The sequence below is a fragment of the Rhipicephalus sanguineus genome, chromosome 9 (genome assembly GCF_013339695.2).
Source record: "Rhipicephalus sanguineus isolate Rsan-2018 chromosome 9, BIME_Rsan_1.4, whole genome shotgun sequence".
In the NCBI taxonomy this organism is placed as follows: Eukaryota; Metazoa; Arthropoda; class Arachnida; order Ixodida; family Ixodidae; genus Rhipicephalus; species Rhipicephalus sanguineus.
The window spans coordinates 43609199-43629182 of NC_051184.2; the positions used below are offsets into that span (position 1 = coordinate 43609199).

A 19984-nucleotide genomic window follows, 5' to 3' on the forward strand; every position below is an offset into this window, starting at 1 on the left:
AGCAATCTCTACTTCCGGAAGTCGTCTGGAAGAAAGGCGAACGTTGAATCTTTCGACGCAGCGACGCGCGCATATGTCGAGGTGAGCGAGCATGTTAGTGCATCTCTATTTCTTTCTACGTCCTCGTTCAGTCACGCTTACACGTTCTAATGTAGCGAGCTAGGCATTTTTCAATGGCATCCCATTTCGCCGCGTCTTCGTCACGGCGATTTTTTTATTGTTTCTTTTTTTCTCAGCAGTTGTATAGAGGGCGTCTGCGCATAAAAAAATAACGCGCTAGACAAAGGGGTAAAAAGAGAATGAAAATGGCCTCGCGGCGCCTCAAGTTCGCACCCAGATGAGAAGGACGCGATGACGAAGAGGGTGGAGGCGTTGAGTAACTTTCTGCACTGCCGGGGCTTGTCGATGACGAAGTGCTGTAGTGTTTCATACACCGAAGCGTTTGAGATGCGCATCGTCATTTGGCGACGCGATTGCTGCGTGGCTGCAGACCGCGTTTCGCGGCCGAAGTGGACAACGACGTTTCGGATTCCTTGCCATACCCGTGGCCGTGCAACCCTTTTAACGTTCCAGGTGTTTCCAAGGGCGGCGAAGCATCCCCGAGCCTATGCACACTTATCGGACTGTCGTTGCTGTGCTTCGCTTTTCGACAGAGAAACATCCCAAGGTCGAAAGCGTGTTGTCGCCCTCTCGACAAGAGCTGCACGTGGTTATATATATCTGCAGTGTGCACATAGAGTAACAGAAAATGACAAGAGTGGACACACGAGCCTATAAGCGGCGGAGCTACGCAGCTTCACGCCAGCCGTTAGACGGCAGCACGTCACTCCCTGTTTCCAAGAGAACGCGTGTACTAGTTATATACTGCAGTACCTTTTCTGGTTCGCGATACATCTGCTTGTCTTTCTCAGACTATGTGGCTGCGGCAGTGGCTTCCGCTGGCTCGCAGTGCGGCTCTAAATCCGTCTTTATCGTCTGCGATTGGACAGTTCGAAATCATCGATTGGTAGCTGTCATGACCATATATGGTCAGGATTGCCGGCATGGCAAGACGACGCGACGACGCCAACGACGCGGCATGAGCGGCGACGCATACAAAATTGGTTCTACCTGCTCCGTGGAATTCGCTGGGATCGTCTGCCGGGAAGTCACTCTGCTTGGCGGCTACTTGGTAAGAACGCCTTCTTTGGGTTCTTTTTTCCCTTCATGACTTTGCAATGTATTTGTCTCTACAGCTTTAAGTTGACATTTGACGCACTTTGTGTTTTAGCGCCGAAAGCTTCTTTGTGCTTCACGCTTCGCGTATGATGCTCGTGAATTGCTTTGCCAAAAATGAGTCGCCGCTTGCGTCGTAAGGTTTTCTTTGTGCATACAATGCCGTTACACGCAGTTCTAATTCACTGCATGGTTGTGCAAATGTGTGAAAGAGTGCAGTTATGCTTAGAATCGTTATTTGTGGTATTCGCAGTTTGCTTGACGCCTATGTTAAGAGCCGAATTAGAGAGAACTTGAGAAATGAGAACAGTGTTCGTTGGCCGTGGCTACGACGTAATATTCTCGTTAAGTACTGCCTCAGTAGTTCATGCACCGAAGGTTGCTTTGTTTTCACTGCGGCAACTGCTTGGGACTGTTTTTCGCGAAAGGGCGCTGAGAAGTGCGTCGGACAATTTGTGCGAAGGCCAGAGAAAATACGGTAAACTTTTTTCTCTTTTTCCAGGTCATGCCGTCCGGAGTCAAGTACTACGGCAGCTACTGCTGCGCTGCGTGGTGCAACAACGGCAGGATAGGGAGAGAGCGTGGTACTAAGTGGTTCAGGATTCCGCGAGACGACAGGTAGCCCTTTGCACATTTCCAAGATGTAATTTTGAAGTTGTGGTTGTCATTAGCTAACTATCAAAGTATGTCCGTATCTTTCGCACTATTTTGCCGTTCAGCTAGTTAGTGTTTGGATGGTCATACATATTCTTCATTCGCTTAAATCGAGTGGCCCCTTTTCACTCTGAAATCCCCTTTTCCTCCCCTTTTCCTCTGTGATGCTAATGCTGTCTTCTGAACTTTTATTGTATTGTGGGAATTTTCTAAATATCGCCTATCTATTCCTACTGTGCAATTTCTCAACATGTGGCAGCTGTCTTGCATTGTGCAGTGCACCCATCTTTTGTATGTGCTTACTGAGAATGTGACTTGAAATAAAATGTTTCGTCTCTCCCAACGATTGTCATGTCTGCATAAACAATGGCATTGTGTGCTCGCCGCTCTGGCAGTGTGGCTTACACGAAGCTACTTATGCATGCAAGTAACGCGCTAAAAAAAATTATATATATATATATATATATATATATATATATATATATATATATGTGTGTGTGTGTGTATATGTATGACCTCCGAGACAATCACACGAACAGAAGTGGTCTCGGGGGCCGTGTAATTTTACCTATAGCTAAATAATGGCCTCTGAGATCGGCATTTTTTAAATTTTTTTTGCGATTTTTGATCTCTGAGGCGGCTGTTAGGATTCCCCACTTCCGTTTGGTGCGCTGCGAACCCAAATCAGCCGCAGGGGCCTACGCGAGTGTCCTCTCTTTACCTTTTTATATTACTCTATGGTGTGCATATGTTTTGCGTGCTTCCCCCAGCACGCACGCACCTCTCAACGCTAGCTTATCGTGGACACGGATAAGAAGTGCGAGGGATTGCGACGGAGGCTCCACAACTCGCTCGCACGCGAGAGATAACGCAAGTTTGATTTTCCACATCCGCCAGCGTTCCGTGTATTGTTGTCGCCCACTGCATACGCTGTTGTCGCCGAGTGTTACCTCTGGGGCATCCGTGTCAGCTGTGCGAACAAGACGTGCACGATCAGTCGGCGCATCATCGCCGATCGCTGCCGCGTGTACCGTAGTCGCACATGCCCTGCGTGAGTCAAAGTGGTCGCCACGTCAATCGAATCGAAGGGGTTAGCGAGTCGTCGCGATGCTCGGGCGAGTTGACGACGAGACACCTAGCTCATCGGTGTGCTTAGTGCCGGACTCGACCTTGAAGCGTGGCGAAGCACTGGAACGCGCACCGAATGAGTCGACGTCGTCACTCCCGTTACGCCGGCGCTGCTCGCGTTGGGCTTGGAGGGCACTCGTCTTCTGTCTCCTGTGGCCGTACTTCCTGCTCCGCCTGCTGTGTCGCGCCTGGCTGCGACTCCTGAAGTACTTCCTGCGTGAGTACTGCCCTGTTACGAAAGTTTGCCAACTGAAAAACACGATAGATTCCCGAAAGAGTGCTTATTGAAGCCTACATAGAAGGCTCGATAGGTCATATTTTGTATTGTCCCGGGTGCTGACCCGAAAGACACGGGTTCGATCCCAGCAACGGCGGGCGCGTTTGGATGGAAGCGAATTGTTAGAGGCTCGTGTACTGTGCGATGTCAGTGCATGTTAAAGAACACCAGGCGGTCTAAATTACCCGTAGCCTTTTACATACGGCGTCTCACATAGCCTGAATCGCTTTAGGACGTTAGGCTCCATAAACTAAGCGATCAATAGATTCTCTGAAGATTGTTTATGGCGCGTTGTACAAAATAATCAATACATTCACTAGATAGCGCTTACTGAAGGCTGCATAGAAGGTTCGATATATTCTCTAAAGAGGAGTTACTAAAGACAATATGAAGAGGAGACTCAACAGTTATCCCATAGAGTTAAATAATTGATCTTTTGTTCGGGATATACGCAAAGATTACAGACATCTTTTTTTGTGAAACTATTGTAGCAATTTCCCAATTCGATTCGCCTGTCCTTTACGACTTGCTGTAGATTCGATTTACCTGTCGCCGAACGGGAGCTTACTCTGGAGGCAAAGTGTTCTAGTTTAACTAAAAAACAGTGTTCATTGAAGTGTATGCATGTTCAAGGGGAATCGTGTGTAGTTCCACAATGATTACTGTAAGGGCATGCACGTATCACAGAATAGTAGGGGTGTGCGAATATCAAAATTTTCGAATACGAATCGAATACGAATATCCACCTTCGAATATCGAATCGAATATCAAAGGAAAAATGCCTCCACAGTAGCAATATTTTATTTAACATGTAGCTATTTGAAAAAAAAAAAACATTAACAGCCTGACCGGCAACACAACATACACTGCTATCTCCAGAACACAATGTCCAGGCTAGCACAATGCACATCACAACAGAAGCAAATATCACGGCACAATGAAAGTAATGACTAGATGTTATCATGAAGAAATATGAGTTGCTCCACATGATCAGGCAGAAGGCGCTCCCTTCTAACAGAGACACCCCCCCACCGCCACTGAAAAGGCACGCTCGCTTGGAACAGAAGTGGCTGGTATAGGGAGGTACATGGGCAAAGCTTTGCCAGACTGGGGTATCTGAAGGTGCCTACAGTCCGCCACCAGTCACGTGGGTCACTGTCTTTCTTCAGAAGTGGTCCCGCATAGTGAACGAGTGGTAGTGCGGCACGTTACGGCCGCATAATATTGAAAATGTATGGTTACATGATCGCCAACAGCGCTGCACGTCGGAGATGCACCAGCAATACATCATACGTATTAGGGCGCTCGTCGCAGGCAGATATTGTGCCTCCGTGTACTTACGATGTTTATCGCTCCTCTCGGCAACGTTTTTAGCTATACGAATGCAGCAGAAATGTGGAAGACGAGTTATTTTATGCATGATAATAAAATCGCATATTCGAATTTTTCGAATATTCGAAGTTATCAAATATTCGAAACTTTTCGAATACACAATTTTCGAATCGAATACGAATATTTCGAATGTAATATTCGACGAATATTCGAAACTTTCGAATATTCGCACACCCCTACAGAATAGCTACCCTTGAAATAACACTTTCACAATCTCCCTGGTCGACTTGTAACGCAGCGCGCGCACTTGGCGTACCTGACAGGCTTCACGTGCCCGCGACCGTACTTTGAGCGACTGCTGTTGCGCCACTTGGACGTCATGTTCCGACTGTTCCATGTACCTGTCGTATCGGGGTGTCGGAAGAGTGATGTTACAGCGACGAGGTGTTGTGGGTTAAAACGTCTCCGACGATGGACGGCGAAACCATATGTCCCGTCTTGCTCTTTCGCCGTCCATGTGTGATTTGTGCAATGAAGACAGCTTAAACGCATCACACGTTAAATAATGTAGCTTAGTGCAACAATGTAATTAAATGTTTACGTGCATTTTGTAATGTGTCACCCTGTACTTCGTTGCAAAGGAGTATGACACGGGTTGCCAAGTTCGTTCTTTTTTAACGTATCTATAAAAAGTCGCTTACAAGTCAAACCCCTCCAGCCAATGGCGTCGCCGTGTCATCGTGACGTCAAGGCCGACCGCCTTCGCGCCGCGCTCACGAAGGAATCACAAAGCGTGTCACAAAGCGGCCGCGACGTCACATTGTCGCAGCAACACCATTGACTGGAGGGGGGTCCTATGACGGCGAAAAGCCGCAACTCTTGACTTGTAACCGAGTATAGTATATGCATCATTACTTAGGTCACAGTCACGAGAGTGGCCCAGCAGAGCAGCTATAGCGTAACGTCAGCGCAGTAATGAAAGTGTGAACGCAGGCGTTGATAGATCTGACTGTCAAGCATTCAGCGTAATTGTGTCGTTGCTGTGGGTTACGTGAACGCATGCATATGCTCTCAACTGCTGCCGCGCACGTGATATGGCGGCGGGTTCGCTTTAGTGCGGCCTTGCGGCGACCCTGGTACGGTTGGAAGGGGATAACGACACCGCATACCAATGATATCAATGCACTTCTATCACCTGCGGCGGTGGCGGAAATTGATTTGAGGCTATCTGCTGCGACGTATTTCGCATAGCCCAGTTGTAGTCGTTATGCATAAGACTCACTATATGCACTATGAAACGGGTCACAGTAGAGGTGTGTGCATGTGCGCTGTAGAATAGAAGCGACGAGATTGGAGGGAAAGTGGAGGGAAGTACGAAGGTACTTACTGGAAGCGGAGAATCAAAAACGCACGTTTAAGAAAGTTATTGTTGCTGTGTATGGTCCTCGCAGCATTAACAAGCTTGGTACAACTGTATTTTGCAAGGGCAAGAGTTTAAAGCTTTCACGACTTAACAACATCGTTTGAATTTTCTTAGGAAGAGTAGGGGGGCGACAAGCAGTCACTGTGACTAATGCACATCAGCTTGCTATTAAAAACGCAGATTGCATCACGGCCCAAGGTCGTTGCCTACAACGTATATCGCACCCTCTCCGGAATATATGTCACTGTGGGTTCATATATGCGGGACAGCAACGCCTGTCCCGTCTATATATGTGTCTATCTCTCGCGTTCGCCTGTCTAGCGCAGTAGCATAGGCTGCTTCTTTACTGTCACGTACAAAGTAACCCAGCAGCATTTTCTCCGGGTGTTGAGAAATTCTGTAAACATTAAACGAACAGGCTGAAAGTGTTTTAAACTGCCTGGTGGAAAGTGTTTAAACTGCCTGGTGCCTCCAGAAATGAAGCAACAGGATACGTCCTTGTTCGCCGCCTTGCATGTGACCCTGTTTTGCGTTCGCGAGAAATGACTCGCGCCTGTTTGCCTCAACTACAGCGGAGATAGCATAGCAGTGAGACAATGTATAGGTGCTTTCGTGTACAAAGCTTCCGGGGTAAAACCATGCTGACACTCGTCACCTCTCAGCATACCTGCTCCAGTGAAGGCGGTTTGTGTGTGTGTGTGTGTGTGTGTGTGTGTGTGTGTGTGTGTGTGTGTGTGTGTGTGTGTGTGTGTGTGTGTGTGTGTGTGTGTGTGTGTGTGTGTGTGTGTGTGTGTGTGTGTGTGTGTGTGTGTGTGTGTGTGTGTGTGTGTGTGTGTGTGTGTGTGTGTGTGTGCGCGCGCGCGCGCGCGCGTAAGGGTTCCACCCAGAAATCTTTTAGGCGTGGACATTGTGAGAGTGGGGGAATGGGGAGGTGCGATGTTAAGTTTAAAATTTTCAAATTGTCAAAACTTTCGACACACATTCACGTTTCGTTTCTGGTTGCACATTTCTGGTATCTATGGCGCACATAGCAAATGGAAGCAATTGGCGCTTGTGTTCTGGCCCTGGTACTGGAGTTGACTATCTTTCAAACGACGAGGCCACCTGTTCAGACTTGTTTTTACATAATCAGGTGGCGGGAGGCACGGTTCGCTAGTAGGTGTGCTCGAGTGGTAAATTTTATAACCGAATCGAATAGGAATCGAATAGTTTTCGAATAGCAAGGCAATCATTTGAAACCATTCCTATAATTTGATATTTTATTTGGAACAAATAGTCGCAAACATTAACAGAGAATAACTCAAAAGTTGAAAAAACAGCGCGAAGACAGGACGAAAGAAGGTTCCGCCAAGCGACGACAGCATACGACAGCCCGGGCCCCTAAGTGCTCCACACTTAATATCATCATCAAGGCACTCGAAGGACACGAGGAAGAAGACTTCTGCTTGGCGCGAGCGAGCGCTGAAACCATATACGTGGTTTTGCCTGTGTTACGCCAAGCGATGACAGCATTACGCCTAACGATGACAATATACGACAGTCCGGGCCCCTAACATCCTTCCGTCGTGCTTGCGCAGTACGCTACCCGTTTGATATGAACCAACTCGCCTGCAAAAAGGTCTTATTGCTATTTATAGTTGGTTCCTCAGGCGCGCATTTCAAAGGTGTCGATCAGGGCGGTGGGCGGTCAAGCGGCGCCGTCGGGTATGTGTTTGTGTTTATGTGTGTGCGTGCGTGCCTGCATATATGCATAACGGATGCAAACACTGCATCCGTGGTGCATGCACTCTTTGCGCATGCTCAGTGCAGGCGCGACCTTGTACGTGGGGTAATAAGGGGCAGAGTTCGTGCGATAAGCGAATTGCGCGGTGTTATCGTGCGTGTGGCTTCGCGGTGTCACCAGCGCACGTTATCTCCCCGGTCGTCGCATTTGCTTTTTGCGTGCCGCGGCGTGAATCAGAAAGGACAAAGGCGGCGTGGCGAAGCAGTGCCGTCACGCCTGATAGGGAGTTCTAATATCGCTGACGAAGAACGGAAGTGCTTTGGTGTCGCTGTGTCAGAGTTTACAATTACAACAAAAAAAAAAGAAAACTTGTTTTTCTCTTTGACGCTTTGACACGCTATGTACACAATTGTGTGCACCACTTGTTTTTGCTATTTGTATCAACTAAGGGCTAAGATAGAGCGAGTTATATCGGTCTTTGGATGAATTGAACCTCCTGCATAATAAATTTGTCTTCATTTAACTTCATTTTGCAGTGTACTGTTGCATATGATCACTTTGCTCAAGGCACCAACACGTTGGACGAGTCGTTCGACGCGCCGCTTCCTGCGAGCCATGTGAAAAGTATAACTTTTCTTTGCTCAATATGGACATAACCAAAAATGAACGTGCACTATATTTCTAGCCTGAGATTTCATTCTATTTATGCCGAAACAGAGCTTCAATGACTTCAGAATAAATAGATATTTAATTACAACTTAATTAGGATTAGTTAGGATAAGTAGGTATTTAATTACAACTTAATTAGGATTAGTTATTATAACACACAAATTAACATCTTATGACTTTTTTTTTGCGAAAAACTATTGAGTGCCTTGAAATAACGTTGTATGCATTTGACATATTTACAGACAGTCACAGGTGGCGTCTGAAAGGGTTAATTTCCATTTTAAAAACTTATGTGCCTATAGGCTCCCGCCGTCTTTGTTGATATACTATGCAGCTGGGCGGTCATCAGCTGCAAGAAATGCTTTCAACGATAACTCCGCTAATAACCAATAGCAGAGTATATTCAGCCATTTAATTACCGTCTTTAAACGCACACGTTGTAATTGCGAATTAAAAACAATGAGAAGTGAAGTCATGTCACCTGATTAGAGTACATTTGAAGACAAGCACCAACTATACCTCCGACATATGCGGTCTTAAATATTATTTCGAAACATTGGTGTTCCAGGTAACTGTTTCTCAAAAGCGTCTCTTTCAGTTCGGGATGACCTTAAATGAAACGCGGAGGCTTTTTTTTTTTTCTTGTGTTTGGTGGTTGGATATCTGGAAAGATGTAGCATGTGCTCGATAAAAAGTTTCGTTGTGTGCGAAGCATTTGATGAATTGAAACAAACACATATCACTACACCCGCATTATTCCATTATATTATTATAATAGCGCACAGGCAACACTAGCCAAGGGGATTTCTCGTCCAGTTCATTTCAATTTACGTCATAACACCACACTATATTTCAAGACAATAATTAATGATCCCTATGCTTTCGTCGGCTTGTCTGTTGGGTTCATTTGGTTTGAGATGTTAAACCCCATTAACCAACCAACCAAGCAGGCTTCCGAAACTCAACCTACTTCATATAGAATGGTTGCATATAGTGTATATTGAAATACATAAGCGTACGTTCATTATGGGACTGAGTCTTCCGCTCTGTTGTAATAATCTTTGCTCTAACCTATAGATTCTCTCATCCTAACCATTGCATTCTTTCTCTTTCCTCGGCTGCAGACTATACTAACCAAACTTATACACAAGGCGCACTATAAACGTGACTGTGTTCCAAGTTACGTTCCGTTTTTAGTTGTTAACGCGCTATCGATCCCGCATGGCTTCGCATCGTTTTTATAGGCTCTCCGCCTGCACGCATACTGCGGGCTCGACCGAATTGAGTAACTGCCGGTCTATAAAAAGGTCTTGCGAAATCGAGTGCGTGACGTGAGCGTGGATCGTTTCGTATATAGCCTCAATCCTTGAGGTCATCGAAAGCTTGTATTCGAAACATCGACCGCGTTCTTATCTCAGCGGAACTCATTTACGTACAGCCGACTCTTTTGATACAAGGACTCTATCTGCATGCGTAACGTCGCCTGTTTTCGACGTGAACGCGCGGTATTTGCGTTACACAACAGATTACAACATCTAAAGGATGTGAAGTTGGCATCTATGCCAGCGGAACAAACTTCGTCTTTCTCCAAGCCCCCAAACATCATACAGTACCAAATTTTTCCCCAGTTTTTTTTTATTTTCTGTGATTGCCGTGTAACAAGTATAGTGCTTAAAAGATATTTTTCTTTAAAACGAAAGCATTAGATGCCTCATCAACCGCGAAAAGTGACTGTAGACGTAAACACGATCGACGCAAAAAAAAAATCGCGTGATGACGTCACAGGCAGTCAACATCTGTGACGTCACACGAAGAAGCCATCACATGATATCGCCGCTTGGTCAACAAAGGTGGGCCGATCCCGGAGGCAAAACGACGTTGGGTGCAGAAAGCTTTCGGATGGGAGAATCAATACAATCGACTAAGACGATTCGAAGGCGTCGCTTTCGAGTCGTCTTAGGCAAATGAATTAGGGACCGTGTGGGCTTTTTTTTCTTTCTTTTTTTCAGTGAGATAAAATAAGATTGTCGGGTGTTACATGCCGAAACCACGATATGATTATGAGGCACCTGTAGTTGGGGGACTGCGGATTAAGTTTGGAAACTTGGGAATCTAGAAGTATAAGCACACGGGCCCCTCGGCATTTTGCCCCCCATCAAAACGCGGCCGCCGTGTTTGGGAATCGAACACGCGGCCTCGAGCTTAGCAGCGAACGGCGGGTAATATTTTAGTTAATAACTCGTGTAAATAAAAAAAAAGGTATATGGAACTGTCAAACACCCGTATTCATTCGTTGCTTACGCAAATCGAGGCAGACAGTGTTCATGGTATACAGTGTAGTTATGCTACAAGAATCTTTGTTTCGTCGCATGAACGAAACTTATAAAGTCTTTTTTATTATCCATTATTAATTCTAGAAGTTGGCGACAAGTACAGCACTTCTAGTTTTCCACAACATTAAACGGTTAAATAAATAAAAAATTCGGCAGATCCCACACCTTGTGAGAATCGGTTTCATGCGAAGCGGTCAGCAGGTAGTTCTATGCTGCATTTTTTTTTTTTTTTGCTTAGAGTCAAGCGTTACAAGGTGGATTGACGTGTTTTAGTAAGTGCAGTAGTTGTGTGCACATCGTGGGCTTACCAGGCACGTCGACAACACTGGCGTTTAAAGGGCAACTTATGGTCTGACGTAACGTCAGCACTCACGGTAGAGCACATACGTCAGTATTATCGAAACGAAGTGCGTTTATGACGCGATGATGTGATTATCGTACGTAACTTTCGTTAGCGTATTCATCCGGGATTCAGCGACGCTTGAATATAGTTTGCTGAATCGTAGGAATACAAATCTAATGTTTATCAGACTGCTATAAAAGCGGAACCAACACTGGAACCTCTGACGTTAGCCTGGCATGACGCGTGCATCGTAGGAATACATATATAGCGCTTATCGCTTTGCTATAAAGTTAGATAGCCAGCACCACAACCACAATTGGCGTTGCACCGACATTACGCGTGCATAGGGCGTTTTTCTAAAGCAGTTTCCAGACCTGGCATGGCTCTGTGGTAGAATACCTAACTGCCACGCAGTATGCTTGGGTTCGATTCCTGCTGAGATACTGATTTTTATTCTTTGCATTCGTCGGGTCAACGCTGAAGGTGTCGGTTTTTGCCAATGTCTGTTTTCGCCGTTGTTTGGTAGGTATAAACCTTCAAACACCTGTGGCGCATACCCGTATACCACGGCCCGTGGTAAACGGGTATGTGCCACACGTGTCTGGAGGAAAGGGTTTGACGACGTACGTGACAGAATTTTCACGTTATTCATGTCATGACCAGACAGTCATAGTCGTCAAGTCATCTTACCCTCCCACGCTAATTTTGGTCCGCACCAAGTTAAGGAGGCGATCACGAGAGCACCCAGACGTAGGCGGCTAGATAGATAGATAGATAGATACGTAGATAGAAACGCTCAAAGTGCGAAAGGTTCGCTAAGAAATGCTTCGCATTTAATAAATGCAGCGGATTCGCAAGCAAACGCGGGAAAGTACATATATACATGTATAGCTCACTCTGAGGTTATAGAGCACTGAAATCAGAAATGTCTTAAAATCCTGCCTTATACTCTCACAAAGGCCCAGTCAGCAATGAATTGCGAAAGCACATCCAAGCAACCCCCTCTTTGCCCTCTCTCTCCGCTCGACCAGCTTGAGTACGTTCATAGTAGCCAGGCGTCCTGCAGCCCTTAACGGATACACCAGTGAGATTAATTTTCGCACAGTTTTGCAATCTGCACTTAACGCGTCGCATTATATTTCACCCCGCCAGTTCTATATGTCCAGCCATTGATAAAACAGTTGGTACACAGGCCTCAAGAGTCGACCAGCCAAACTTTCCAACGCAGTGTTCATTCTTTCTAGGCAAGAACATTTGTGCGTCCGTTTTACTTTGATTTTACGAGACACGCGCGTCACGCACGGCCCTGACGTCATCAACCTTTGGCGCCGGGGTCACAAGTGCCGCACCTTTCTTTTCCCAATCTCCCACTCCCTTGCTCCCTTACGGAGGGGGCCACGTGCCCATTCGGCAATATTACCAACCCTTTCCCAATCCCGTGTGCCTCCCGAATCGCCAAACCCTCGTTCTCCCTGGTTCCCCAATACCCCACAGCCACTTGGATGGCAGCGAGGACGTTTGCACTTCGCGTCAATTTAGTTGTGTGCGGTGGAGTAACACCGAGTGCGCCAGTACGTCGGTTTAAACTGCGCTGCGGAATGTAGTCCCGCCCGTGTGGCCTGTTGAATCGCTGTCTCGTGTTCTGTGTAGCACCTTTACCTACGCCTGTTCAACATTCCAATACAAAAACGCACTGGTTCACTAAACCTGTCAGGTTACTCACAATTGCGTGTTTGGAAAAAAAGTTGGCTCGGTGCAGGGACTCGCGGAGCGATACAACCTTATCACGTGACCATGAGCTGAGATCGAAAATGCCACCACTGTGGTGCGTCCTTTCTTTCCCAACAGTGCGCCCAACTTTCGCGTCGGTAATGGGGAAGAAGTATGGGGAATCAACCTTGCGAGCCTCGATCGATCCCGCGGGCTCGGGTCACGTGATTTCCCTCTACGCGCATGCGCGTTCGGTTCCAGCCGTCGCGTCTCCACTCCCCTTCTATACCGCCCGCGTATGTGTACATACAACGGTGCAGTATTAGTCCCGACAACAAAGTAGCGCCGAACTGGTTCAACGCCGGCGCCTTGAGAAACGAAAGGAGCGTAAGGGTAGCCAGTCGTGTTCGGACTTGTCTGCTGTGCCAGTGACGACCTCCACGATGCACGACTTCATTCGTGGACACGCCTTCCTTTGGAACTGACAGAAGAGCCGTCGGTTCCTGGCAGCGGTGTCGGAACCGTTGCCTTGCGCCCCCCTAGAGCGCGGTTGCCATGTTTACGGTAAGCAGAAGCAGCGTGAGGTTTCGACTAGCGAGCCGCGGTTCGCGCGGCCAGCGTTTTGTCTCGTTCAAGTAGCGACGTTTTTAGACTGCACCGGAAGGGAAGGGGGAGTGCAGAGTGATGACGTCGTAGGGGCGACGATGAAGACCAGGGAGTGAGCGTCGGATCATTCCGACGTCTTGTGTGCATAACTCGGCGGCGAGGCCTTCCTACCGATCTGAAACTGTCGCCAATGAATCACCGTAGCTGCTCCCCGCCGCTCTGTGAATACGGCCGGAGACGTCGGACACTTGTATTAGAAGGGCGTATCAGAATGGCCAGTGTGACGGTGCTACTAGCGACGAAGTTTCCTGGGACGTCGCCGCTGCGGGACGTCTACGGCGCGACGGGCTTCGGATGGATTGGGTCAAGGTCAACGCCTAGTGGATGCTCTCGCTGTGCGATATAAGCTCGCGGATCATTATTTAGGGCAGTGATTGCCTGGTGCGTGTGTGTTGAGATCTGAACTGCCCGCTTTTGAAGCATTGAAAGAGGAGGAAAGAAACAAAAGAAACGATTTTCAAGGTCACATCGCTGTTACCACCGGCCATCCAAGTGCAAGTACCATTGAGGTGGGACATTCCAGAGGTACTCGGCGTGATTCCCTAATTTAACATTTCCATCATCAGCGTTCTTTTTTGAGCTCGGCATTACGAACTCCAGAACGTGCGGAAGTACTCTCTCTGACTGTGGTCGCACCTTTTTGGTGGCTCAATGCTGGATGGCACCGTCACCAGTGAAGCGTGGTTCTTGTGCTGTTGCGATTGTTCCTTCGATGAGTGCGAGAAACTGGAACGTTAAACCGGCATCAGTGATGTTGCTAACTGTCATCACCCTTCTAAATAGGGTCCTTCTACCTCATCTAGCGCGCTACGCGTCGGCAGAAAGTAGCCCTTGGACAGTGCTTCGATGTGCCAAATGCCTGCGGAATTCAGGGTGCGTGAGTGTCGGTATTGGTATGATACGGTCGTCGATGGAAGGCTGAATTCCGCCAAGGCTCGGGTTCTGAACAGACGCGGAACGTACATACGGCTAGATCTGACTATTCACCGTTTTCGACACGCCCTGAACTTTCGCCACCGTCTGTAAGCGGGTATGAAAGTTCGGAACACCGTGGAACAGTGATCGAAGTTGATATCACAGTGACAGTTGTGTAGACAGGTGCTTCTTTGAAGTCAGATACGCTTGTCCAGAACTTCAAGCTGAATTTCAGTGTGCTGTTGCGAGTAAAAAAAGCGCATCATTGTTCGATTTGAAGCGCCGCGTAATTTTAACACGGTTCATCGATGAACGTGCGGTCTGATCGTCAGGCTAGTCATTGGCGTTGCTATATCCGGCGAGGTTTCGTTATCTGGGCCTCCGCGAGTCAATGGAAACTTCACGGTCAAGTTGACGGCTATTGTGTGGCCCGCAGGCGTATGCAAATGCCGCGCAACCCTTATCTGGACTCTCGCGACGTCGGGTTGCGCGGAAGACTGAAGAGGGTGGGAAGCGACCCCTTATCGGTCCGGAGCATCGTCAGAAAAGACGGCGTACGGATAATGATCGCCGTCGGAGAGTGCCGCTAAACCACCGTGCGAACAGGTTGCGTCGACGACCTCGACGAAGGACACCGTTGGAAACGTTTTTATCTCGAAAGCTTCGCTCGCAGCCGCAACGTTGTAGGCTATGGCGGCTTGCAGTCACGTCGCACCGTTTAGGCGACGGTACGCTGGACATTGGTACTGGTCCAGGTAGCAGCCAGAGCTCTAAGGAAGTCTTCCTATGGCTCCGTGCTCCTGGTCTCCGGTGCCGACGTCGTTCGGTGTACAGGTGTCCGTGTGCGGTCTAGAGTTCTCCGCCTTCTACGGCCCGACGTGCCCCGCGTGCGCCGCGGCCGATGTGTCTGGCAAGACCTGCGGAGGACTTCCCGAGTGGTTCGGAGGCGGGACGGCCACCGCTCTCGCGTCGACCGGCGCCGGCTACCATCCTTGGAGGCCTCCTCCGCTGTCCGAGACCGCGTCGTCGTCGACGTACTTCTTCAACGACCGTGGTGCGTACATACCCTCATCTGTCCATGTGCATGTAGCAAGTTCTACTGAAAGTGCTTGCATTGGTTCGTTGAAGCCTGCTATCTAAAGTCTTCAATGTGTCATATGCGCCTCCGAGATGCTTTATCGCGCAGTTTTGCTGGTCACACAATTTTATGTGTGCTACGTCATCTGCCTTGTATAAAGTAAGTTTACATAACGTGTTGGACGTGAAATCTCTTCAGATTTTAGCGGTGGCAAAAGTAGTCGTATGACATCTAAATGAAGATCAAACCTCCCGCCTTAATTTCGCGCCCAAATCGATCGAAGCGCATGTGATGCTCTGGCACTCGCTGTATGCGAGAGTCCCACAAATTTGCGATTGCCTTGGAGATATCGCGGTATACACTATACGTTGCTGACAAGTTCACAATTTCGTGTGTGTGTGTGTGTGTGTGTGTGTGTGTGTGTGTGTGTGTGTGTGTGTGTGTGTGTGTGTGTGTGTGTGTGTGTGTGTGTGTGTGTGTGTGTGTTGCGAAAGTGGCGCTCGTTTATCCATCGCTTCTTATCAAGCGTAAAATTTATTAGTGACCTATTATTCAACTTTCGGAATATGGTCTCCCCGTGGCACATGTGAGTTGCTCCCACCTGAAAGTCTATAGATCATTTGTGAACTGCTGCCGCTCTATAGCTAGCCTCGAGCGATTCATTCTTGGTAAGCATTGAGATCGTCGCGTGGAACACCGGTATATATTCCTGAACAGCTATAAAACCGGGGCTCGGACTCGGGGATTTTCCCGCATTGACGTCCGAACGTCGGGATTTCCTCGGAGGGGCTTTGACATCGCTGTTCGCGCCAAGCGGAACACATACTCGGTCTGCACATAGCGGTCTGCATACTCTTTCTTTGTCTGTCCTATGCCATTATACATATGCAGCCATTCCAGAGCTTATGAGAAAAAAAAAAAACAGTTCCGTTGCTCCTGATATCCATTACTATGCATTCCATCAGAAGTTTATGCTATGCAGGACCTCGGCTGGCTCCCGCTCAGTAAACATTTGGTAGAAAACTCAATGAGTGGACTGAGATTGAACGAATACATTTATTGTGTGTTTCTTTGGTCTTGTTGAAATATCGGTGCTGCCTCACGAAAGATCGTTAAAAGTGTCAGTGTCCCTTCCTACGTAATTGACGCCGGTACACGAGAACATGAATACTTTCGCTTATTCGCATGTAATAAATGTACCTTCGCTTTACCGTGGTTACACAATTGGGCTATATAGAACGCCGCTAGCGGTATGGATGGCCTCAACGCGGCAGGGGGGTGGGGGCAGGTGAAAGCTTTCTTGGAGGTGGCGCCCCCCCCTCCCCTCCCCTTAACGCCGCAGCTGCTACTCGGGACTACAGTTCAGGTTCAGTTCGGTCCGAAAATCTCCATGATACACCGTTACAGGATGCGGTGGAGGAGGCCCATGCATGGAGCAAATACATTAGTCTTCAAAACGCTCTCTGTCCACGGCTACACGCGTGTCATCCAATTTCTGCATACCATTTCTCGCGCAACGCCAGTATACCCTTCGCGACGCGCTCGCGCGTTCACACTATGTGTACGCCCCTCAGCGGAACGCGCGCGCGCACTGTCCTCCCAGAGCCGTCCGAGTGACCCGCTCTAGTAATAGAAGAGAGTATTCTTTGTGTTGTTGACCCGCCGGCGTAGCAGTGTATATAGTATACACGTATACTGTCTGCAGCATACACATCCACACACGCTCGCTTTGTAAAGAAGGCCCTGTGGGGCGGTTGCGCGTCGGAGGAGGCAGGGGAAAACCGCCCGCCGAAACGCAGCGGTACACATCGCGCAGCACGGCGGCGGCGCAGCACACCCGCCGCGAACCAAAACAAAGCGTCGACCCACATGGGACTATAAACGGAACGCAGCTTCGGCTGTATATACTACGGCACGGGGCTAACACGCTATACGGAGCTAGCGAATCCGCGGAGAGGAGTGGGGGCGCCGAGTATGTAGAGGCCGCGCGACGGGACCCTAATCGCGATATGCACGGTGGCTCCGCAACAGTGGAGCTGAGCGAGGAATGTCGGAAGCAGCAGCAGCAGCAGTAGCAGCAGTAGTAGCAGTAAGAAAGAAAGAATAAGCAAGAACAGCCGCGACATCGCGCCTAGGTAAGCCCCTTTGCGTCCGCGCCGGCAGCGCGAACGTGCTCCCGGCCACGCGCACGCGGTCCAGGCTCCGATAGTGCGACCTTGAAGAGATGTTCTCTCATGTCATTTCCTTTTCTGTCACAGCTGCCTGCTTGGATTTCGCAATGAGGTAATTCCTCGGTAAAAGAGTGGTTGTTAGACGCGTCTGCATCGTAGAACGTCGCGCTCGTAGCCTCAGCAATGAGCAAGTGGCCGAACGCGAGCGTTGAAACGGCCATGTCTCTAAGACGTGGGCGTGCGTGTTGATGTTGTTGCATTGTATCCGCGGTCTGTTACAGCACCGTGAAGCGCATTTGGCTGAGCATGCGGTACAAACACTAGGTAACACAACACCGGTTACGAGCAAGAACGAAGAAGGATTGGTTGGCCTGAGCGTAAACCGGCTGACAACCCTGTGCTGGGGAAAGGTCGTAACGGGAGTGAAGGAGACACACACAAGCAAAAGAGTGAAAGAAGAAAATGTGTTGCCATGGCAACATACCTTTTGTTTTCTTTTTGAAACGAATATATGATATGCCAGGCGCCAAATCACACGTTCTCCTCTCGGCAAACTACATACTCGAAGGGACCGGCTACGTAGACCAAAGGATGGACACGGTCATTGGCTCATTTCATGATCGCAATGACATCCTCTGTAATATTCATGTTGTTTGTTTACAGTTCAGTAAATAAACAAAACACGCACGTTTCTCTGTTCAGAAACACCAAAAACAGAACGATCTTAACAGCTCCGGTCTCGGGGAACGGTTGCTTGCTTAATGCATTTGTCCTCTCCTATCTCAAACATTACGTACCTGGGTCGGACACTAACGTTGTACTGAGTTCACTACGACAACACATCCCTATGCATGTCGTTGTTTCCAAAAGCACCAGTACGCTTGCTATTGCACCCATAGCGTTTCCTACAATACTTACTAGAGGGAACTCTGGAGCTAGTGTCTATGGGAGCTGCAATGCATGGCGCTTCAGCCAGCATGGGAATGATGGGTAGTACACGGATTTGTCTAAACTTTGTTCTTTCGACTCCGTTTGGCTCCGCGTCGCCTGTATCCGCTTTGTCGCAAAATCAAGTTGAACAAAAGTCAGCAGTTCCACTTCACCACTTCAACCTTTTCAGGCTTACCAATTCAAATCTGGTCACGAAGTTCGCAACGATCCATTCTTTTATCCGAAAGAAAACCAAAACACAGCAATAAACAAAGCCACAAGTGTGTTCGAAGCCCGCAAGTACGAAGACTAGGTAAATCTATGTACTACCCATCATTCCCATGGTGGCTGAACGATCGCAGCGCCAGAGTCCCCTCTAGTTAATTTTAGGAAATTCTATGATTGCACCCACGTGGAGACCCACATGAAGCGAACTTTCCCGTCGAACTTCCGGCGGCGAGCGCCGGCGCGGGGACACGCGCCTTGCCGTATATTACTTGATGTTTGGCTAATCGAATTAGCTTCAAAACGCGTTGTCTGCATTTGATTTGACTACTATTCATCGGTCAAGCTGACGTTGGACAAGGCCGGTCGCGTTAGCACGGGTCGTGCTTTTTGCGGTGCGTTGGTGCCGCAACCGCCGTGGGGTGCCGCCACTTGCCGGCGCGGCGCACTCGTCACCACACCGGGAGAGTGCGAACACGTTTAAAGGGACACTAAAGGGAAACGATGAATCGGTTTAGATCGATAAATTGTACTTTAAGAACTGTAATGCCGCTAATTTCACCATCACATGTTTGTTAATAGAGGAGAAAATCAATGTCAAAGTCTCAGTTTTAAATTTCGCGCCGAAATTTCCACTCGTGACGTCAGGGATTTCAAAGAGTACTTCACGTATTTTGGCGACAATGGCTGATCAAAATTTCCCTAAATTTGGTATGTTAAGCCTATAGCCCCCTTAGAGGACGATGTACTTCATTTTTGCTGATTAGGAACTACGTATGACCTAGTAGACGCCGTCGAAATCTATGACGTCACGGCTATTGGTGCGGGAACTTATAGGTGACGTCGCCACCCACATTTTCTTTTCGCGTGTTTTCTCGCTTACCATGCGTCTTCTCGCGGTAAGAGTGGTGTTTTCGGTATATGGAAGTTGTAATTTACTAATAACTCGAAAAATTAGTTTTTTCTTTAGTGTCCCTTTAAGAAAAAAGAGAAATGCTCAAAGTCATGACGCGCACTGACGCAACAATTCTTGCCCCTTTGTCACACCCCCCATCCCCGTTTCCCTTTGCGGCAATCTAACCACGCTAGAGCGCTCATCGAGTCTAAAGAAGAGGAAAAGTTCTGTGAGCGTGCGACAAATCTATGTGATGACTCCGCTCGTACTTGTGACGAACTCGAAAAAAAATTTTTG

At 48.2% G+C, this 19984-nt stretch overlaps 1 protein-coding gene across 3 annotated transcripts in view; it reads left to right on the top strand.

The window, feature by feature from the left end:
* Positions 1-19984, top strand: part of LOC119405069 (uncharacterized) — a 78393-nt gene that overhangs the window by 14647 nt on the left and 43762 nt on the right. Inside the window, exon 1 of one of the 3 annotated variants that reach the window (XM_037671838.2) lies at positions 2962-3214. The exons of 1 other annotated variant lie outside the window; for it this stretch is intronic. In XM_037671838.2, coding sequence (XP_037527766.1) covers positions 2977-3214 — 238 coding nt within the window. In that variant the 5' untranslated portion in view covers positions 2962-2976. Of the gene's footprint in view, positions 1-2961; positions 3215-15173; positions 15443-19984 lie in introns of those variants that run through there. One more of the 3 variants, XM_037671836.2, reaches the window with a different exon arrangement.